At 47.3% G+C, this 7,054-nt stretch overlaps 2 protein-coding genes across 2 annotated transcripts; one reads left to right on the top strand and one right to left on the bottom strand.

The window, feature by feature from the left end:
* Nucleotides 1–5,196: 5,196 nt before the first annotated feature.
* H257_18805 (hypothetical protein) lies at nt 5,197–5,694 on the top strand (the record flags this gene model as incomplete). Its single annotated transcript, XM_009847931.1, has 1 exon — nt 5,197–5,694. The coding sequence occupies one exon, from the start codon at nt 5,197–5,199 to the stop codon at nt 5,692–5,694; it is 498 nt and encodes a 165-aa protein (XP_009846233.1).
* A 608-nt stretch (nt 5,695–6,302) lies between these two features.
* H257_18804 (hypothetical protein) lies at nt 6,303–7,014 on the bottom strand (the record flags this gene model as incomplete). Its single annotated transcript, XM_009847930.1, has 2 exons — nt 6,303–6,810; nt 6,844–7,014. 2 exons carry the CDS (start codon nt 7,012–7,014, stop codon nt 6,322–6,324), a joined length of 660 nt encoding a protein of 219 aa, XP_009846232.1. The 3' UTR covers nt 6,303–6,321.
* Nucleotides 7,015–7,054: the final 40 nt, after the last annotated feature.

Below are 7,054 nucleotides of genomic sequence, written 5' to 3'. Positions count from 1 at the left end.
GGAGATTTCATTTGGTACGAAAGTAACATCCAATCCCTTTCGAGGATGTGAAATTGAAATAGGTCGACATGGAAAAACCGTTCAAAACCTACTCCACAAAAACAACCTTGGTTTCAACCAGTGCTTCCAATCGTTCTTTGTGTATGCTGGTACGAAGGAGGCAAAGAAAATTTCTCCAAACCACGAAAGACGCTGCGTTTTGACCCAACAACTGGCCGAACGTTACGCCCTTGAAGCTGCTCGCATGGGCTTGCCATTGAAACCACCGCCATGGACAGCATTGACGAAAGCCATTGGTCCGATCCTGATCGTAAATGCACCCTCAGTTCAAGACTTGAGTCGACTCAGTCAACTTTCGAACGCAAGATTGAGAACGTGGGAGGCAATGATGTCGCCAATTTTGACATCACCACCAGGTCTCCGAATAAAAATACAAAAAGTAGAGTTCAGAATTAAAACTTCCACGTCGACAACCATGCCACGACAACCGACCCAAACAAAGGTGCTGTAGGAAGTCTTCCACAGCATGCAGACGCGACCGAAGAAGCTTTCGACGATGACGCGATCAGAGGAGACCGCCCTGAGTTACGCTTGAGGTCAGGCCGGTCAAGGGCACCTTTCGACGGACGCTTCTTTGGGTGGATGGCGCGAACCGACGCAGTCAGGCCATAGTAACCCTTGTCAACAAGTACCACCCATATGGTTGAGAATGCTTGGAAGAGCTCACCATTGTCATCCAACGGTTGCTTTTGTAGGTGTCTTCTTCAGATTCGTGACGTGCACATCCAGCCGCTTGCGGAACATTGTGAGGTCGGCAAACGATTCAGGTTCGTGGGGACCCATAACCACGAGCTGACCTTGCGCAGGAACCGACGCTTCGATCTTGAGTCCGTAGAGCTTATGCTTGCCGCTGCAGTAGTGATTTTGCTCCCCGAAGCGGCCGGACGGACGGTGGGATGGTTGGTTTCGATGTACACGAATTGGATTGTTTGGCCTTACACCAGATCACGGACAAAGTGATGGCAGATGTCAATGTGCTTCGATCGGTCGTTCACGGCTCGGTTAGTACTCAACGCGATAGCTCCTTGGTTGTCGGCATAACACACCACGTTTTCCTGGATTGCACCCAGATCGGCTAGTACTCCGCGTAAGAAGATGCATTCCTTGGCAGCTGCCGCCATGGCGACATACTCAGCTTCGCAAGGTGATGTTGCAATTGTTTTCTGCCGAATCGAGCGCCACGAAATTGGTCCCCCTTTGAGGATCCACATCTGGCCGCTGATGGATCGACGATCTGGCTTAGGTGCCCAGCTAGCGTCGCTGTATCCATGTACTTGCATAGCGACACCTCCATATGTGATGCCAAGGTCGATGGTACCCTTGATGTACCAGAGTACCTGTTTTTCCCCTTCAACGTGCCTTGTTGTTAGTTGATGTAGGTACCGTGACAGTCTCTGGATGCAGTGCGCCAGGTCGGGGCGTGTACATGACATGAGGTACACCAGACTCCCCACCATTGACTGGTAGAGGTCGACGTCGGCTGGCTCCCCAGACTCATCGCAGTCTTCTTCGGATCCCATGGCCTCTGGCGTTGCAACTCGGGAGCAGTTCTCCATCCCAAAACGCTTGAGCACCGTTTTCACATAGGTGGCTTGGTTTAGGGTCGTGAGTCCACCGACTTGGCTGACCTTGATTCCCAGCAAGTACTGAAGAGGCCCTTGTCGCTTCAGGAGGATCTTACCCGTGACCTTCCATGGCATCGAGGATGGTCGTGATGGTCTCCTTCGTGGGTGCTGCGATCAAGAAATCGTCCACGTAGACGCACAACAGGGTGATCTTCCCATTCGACAACCTCGTGTATAGGCATGGGTCGTGGAGGCTTGGTCTCAAACCGATCTTTTTTAGTCCGGCATCACAGTACACGTTCCAGTGCAGACCACTCTGCTTCAATCCCCACAATGGACGGATCATTCGGAGTTTGCTCCCCAGTGGTCCGAGTTGGTGCCCGGGTGGTTGGTGCATGATGACGCGTTCGTTTTCCGGTAGGAAACTTTGCAAGTACGCGTCCACAGCAGTGCCAGCGCGCTTGGAGCCATCTCAACAACGCTCCAAATGGTGTCGAACTCGTCGGGGGTAAGTTGGTCAGCGTGGGAAACCTTATGACGCATATGTTGCATCGTACCGACGAGCTCTCAAATGGTCTGGGCCAAGCAACAGCGGTCGTGGCCTGACTGACTTGGCCACTAAGTTAAGAAAAGTATATAACATTACATGTTATCAATTATCAAATATCTCACTCTTCGGTAGAAATCTTTACAAAATTGGCTAAATTTGCGTCTTTTGCTACTTTGAGGAAACATCACTCATGCTGCAATGTTTCAACCGCCATATTGCTTGCTTTGAACGATAGCGTGCAACTAAGTTTGCAATATCCACATCATTACACCGCTCGTGATAAGCCGTCAGAGAGATATTCAATGTCAAAGTCATGTACTTTCTAACGTTAACAGTAAGTTAGTCAACAAACCGGCTACAAGCGGTACCTTGAAAACTACTACGTATTCAGGCAAAACCGTACAGCTCCAAGCGGTACCTTGAAAACTATTCAGGAATGTGCATTGGTCTAAATCCAAAAACACGACTTATATTTCATTGGATGATTTTACGCATGGTGAATGGGTATGTATGTCCAATAAGTTGATCACAAAATATGACTGACTGTCAAGTCATTTGAAGCAATGTTTTATTATTGTGTTAATTGGTTTTTAAAATTTCTCGCAATCCAATGTCAAGTCCATTAAAATTACCGAACAGTTTGAGCCTTAGTCACTACTCCTTGCGTTTGTCGAAAAGCCAATCGAAAGTCTTCAGCCCCTAGTGTCTATCAGGTATGATAAGAGCTAGTGCGATCGAGCTGCGTGGTATACTGCCAATTCGTTTGAGTTTCGCTATTTTGGTCATTTCCCGCACCCTCCAGCTATTGGGATGTATCAACTGTCCGCGAAACGCGTGAGAAAAGATATGTGCATTAATTAATGCACATATATTGCATAATATACATAGTGTATTTCAGACTTTTGCAACAATTATGCATAATGTATGCACTGAGTTGCTACTGTACATATGCGTATTTTCGACCCCTGGGGGCATCGTCAGGTGACTTCAACACAACTGGACAACAATACTGCACAAGGTTTTGATTGGCTTATTATATCCAAGCTGTGCATTTTTCAAAATGGCAGACCAAGTTGAGTTCGGTTTTGGTCAAGGCTTTTCAGCATCAGCTCAATAATATTCACTCGCAGTACGGATAATTTTTGTGTCACAGTGGGTTTAAAAGAAGTTTGCGCTGCTTTTGGAAGTCCCCCAATGGGTGGCTTCCAAAACCGACTCAAACTATTTTGAGTCATCCGGAATTAAAATTCAATTCGATCGATTTCTTTGCGAAGACTAATATATGGTCTCAGCAAAGAAGTAGCCTGGGGACTCAAATCTCGACTTTGTCCCAATTTCAAAATCAATTTAAGACACATGACTCAAATTAAGATCTATGTTCAACAACCAATCAAACGACGCAAAATTATTTCAAGCAATAAATTTCAGTGTGAAGGATATTCGTTCGCATCGTGACACTGACCTTTTAACCGCAATTCTTCGAAAATTAATACAGTATAAATAGATAAGATATGCATGGTCATTTCGAAGTCCACCCAATGCGCTGAAATGGCCGACTCATGCAGTTGTGGAATCAACTGATGCATTCGTCCGACGAGGAAATCGACGTCATCATAAGTACGGCAGCCCAAGAAGCCGTGCGCCAAGCCGCAGCTGTGAACTCATGATCATGGAGCCGGTCTCGTCGCGGTCGCCAGCCAAACTTGGATCGGAACCGGGCTGGTGGGCACCAGCAGATTGTTGACGACTACATTGGATAGAACGGGAAACCAACGAGCTTAAAAGATAGTATAGGTCTGTCGCCATTACAGAAGTGCACTGCGTCGATGCGTATGCTGGCCTATGGCGTCTACTCGATTCAACATCGTCGCCTTGGTGAATCGACAGTCATCGAATCCATGAAGCGCATTACAAGGGCTGTCGTCTCAGAGTTATTACCCTTGATTTGATCCTCAAACGCCGCTACCCATGTCTTGGAGAGTAACGCGGTCTCCATGTCGTTCATCGATAACGACAACGTCGCCCAGCAATCGAAAGTATTTCGTGTAGACTACTTTGTATACCATACATATGTCTTGTTATTAGATTAATTCGGCGCAAAACCTCGACTCAGAGATTTTAGTGAAAACTGCGTGTGGAATGGTCAAGACTCAGGGCCCGGGGTTCTGAAACTCAGTTTCAGTGTCGAATTCAGTGTTGGGGTGGGGGTAAATTCAGAGTCAAAATATCATCGACACTGAGTAATATTCAGTTTGAGGGTCAAATTCCGTGGACGGTGGAGATGCTCTTACCCTAAACAAAGATTTATAAGCAAACGATCATACTTTGATCAAGATAAGAACATGTGTCTTAAATTGATTCTCAAAATGGTATCAAATTTGATTGGTTTTTGGTGTTTTTCTCATGCAATACGACTGCAAAACACAATATAATCGGTGTGTGGCTGTAAAGCATGATTTCAGCTATAATCTCCAAGTTTCGGAGGTTGAAAAAGTTGTCTGAGCGTAAAGATTTGGAAATTCTCCCAAGCCACCTTCCACAGATGTGTCTTAAATTGATTTTTTACGTTAGTATACTTCAATGTATATTATATTTCCAAAATGAAGTGGCTCGGGCTCATGTTGCTTGCCCAAGACGACGATGACTCCGATGGCGACGAAATTACATCCTCATGCTATCCAGAGCTCGTGCGGCACTGAAAGAAAGACACTACTTAACATCTCAGTCACTACCTGGCACCACACCGGGCGCATGGACCTCTAAATATGCAACACGCGATCGCAGCGCCTTCATTGCTGCGGTCTCTTTGGATCCATAAGAAAAAGATCCGGATGATGTTTTGACCCATATCCGTACATGTGTTTGTTTTGGAGATTTCGCAACTCTTTGTCTTTCCCATTCCCATAGCTCCATCCGGTTCTATGGGAAGTGGAGTGGGGAAGTAATTTCGGCCATTTCGCAAATCCTATTTATATACAGCCATGAAACACCACTAACTGCTCAGTTCACTTTCCTTGCTCGATGGATAGCACGGACTACACATTCGCTCTTTTCTTGGTCAAGTGGGCCAAGAGGAAGAAACTCCGCCCCAAGCTTGCAATGGCACTCTATGAGTATGCCCTTGACATACCGATTGAGCGACCACTCATTCCAGACGTGAGGTTCGATTTGAACATGCGCGATGCCGATGCCCTACTGTCTTTCCGGTTTGAGGTTGGTGGTGTGCTGGAACTGACCTGTTTGCTGGGGATTCCCAATATCATCGTAACGAGCTGCCGCGAGCGAATTGTTGGTGTGGAAGCCATGTGTATCTTGCTCCGTCGTCTACGCTACCCTGTGACATACTACGACATGGTGGCGACATTTGGGAGGTCCAGAGAGCAGTTGTGTCGAGCCTTCATTTATATGGTCAGTTTTGTCTATGGTCAATGGAGTCAGACGATTTATTGCAAACCCGAATTGTTCGCGCCCGTATTGCTCAGTATGCTGCTGCAGTCCATGCAAAAGGGGCCCCGTTGACTCACGCCTGGGCTTTTCCCGATGGAACGAAACTCGAATCGTGCCGTATCAGTGCCACATCTGCCGGGGTGGTTGGACTGAACTTGCAAAAACGCATCTACTCGGGTCACAAAAGAAAACACTGCCTGAACTATCAAGGTCTCACGACACCCGATGGCTTGTGTATTCATTTTTTGGTCCTTTGGAAGGCGCCCGCCACGATGTGACTTGCTCCGGGTTAGCAAGCTGCAAGATTTTTTTGAAAACAACTCCGACATTTTCAACGGATACTACATTTATGGCGATCCAGCATACCCCATCTCCAAGTGGATCATTTCTGGGTTCCGCGGAGCGAAATTGTCTGATGAAAAAGAACTGTTCAACGCCGCCATGAGCCGTGTCAGACAGGGAGACGAATGGAATTTTGGACGTCTGAAGGCGTTGTGGGGATTTATTACCTTCAAAATGCAACAAAAGATCATTTGGCACAATGGTGCTGGTGGCAATGTTCTTGACAAACTGCAACTGCTGCTACAATGGAGGAAATCAAATCTCAACATACTTCAACTTGCCGCCGCCGACACATAAAGAGTATTTGACGAAGGAATAAAATCAAAAGAAAATATACTGTTGGACAAGAATGTACTCTTATTTCTTGCTTTCTGCAAAGGCTTTAAACATGCTTAACTTCTTTTCGTTGTCAATTCGCGCCATTAGAATTTGGTGTTCACGCTCCGCTTGTCTTTCTTCGCGATCCAATTCTCGCTGTTTAATCTCCGACTGGAGTTTAAACTGTTGGAATGACAGCTCTTTTTCCCGCACCACCAACTCACGCTCGCTCTCAGCCTCGATGGCGGCTGCTAAGCTGTTTCGACGATTGTCGAGGGCTGACTTCTTCTTCTGCTCGTCACTATCGTTGTCCTTGCGTCGCTTCATTGTGCGCATGGCCATGTCCCGCACAATTAGGGCTCCTTGCTCCGCCTGCTCTTTTTTGACCACGCTGTTCCTCGTCTTCTGCGATGCGATTTCTTTCACATCGTCGAGGAGAGCAACAATGTCGTCGAGAAGGATGTGCTTCTCCGTCTCTTCTTCGTCATCACCGGAGAGCTTTGCTGAGGCCTTGTCGAAACGACGGTGCTATTCGACAAGTGCAGAAAATCGGTTCTGCACATCCACCACCCGGGTGAAGTGGTCGCAAGCCAGCAACGTGTCCGCCAGCGCATGCCACGCTTTCGTCAATTGACCCGTTTCAGCCGCTAACGGCTTGTCTGTGGCTGCTTGAATCAGCAAAACCTTGTCCTCGTCCCACGACCAGTTGCGGCGCTTTTCGCTTTGCGCCATGGTAGCTAGTCGTGTCTTTTGAGAATGGGAGACTCTCCCG

The sequence above is a fragment of the Aphanomyces astaci genome, assembly GCF_000520075.1.
Source record: "Aphanomyces astaci strain APO3 unplaced genomic scaffold supercont1.225, whole genome shotgun sequence".
Lineage (NCBI taxonomy): Eukaryota > Oomycota > Saprolegniomycetes > Saprolegniales > Verrucalvaceae > Aphanomyces > Aphanomyces astaci.
This window is presented reverse-complemented; position numbering and strand designations above follow the sequence as displayed.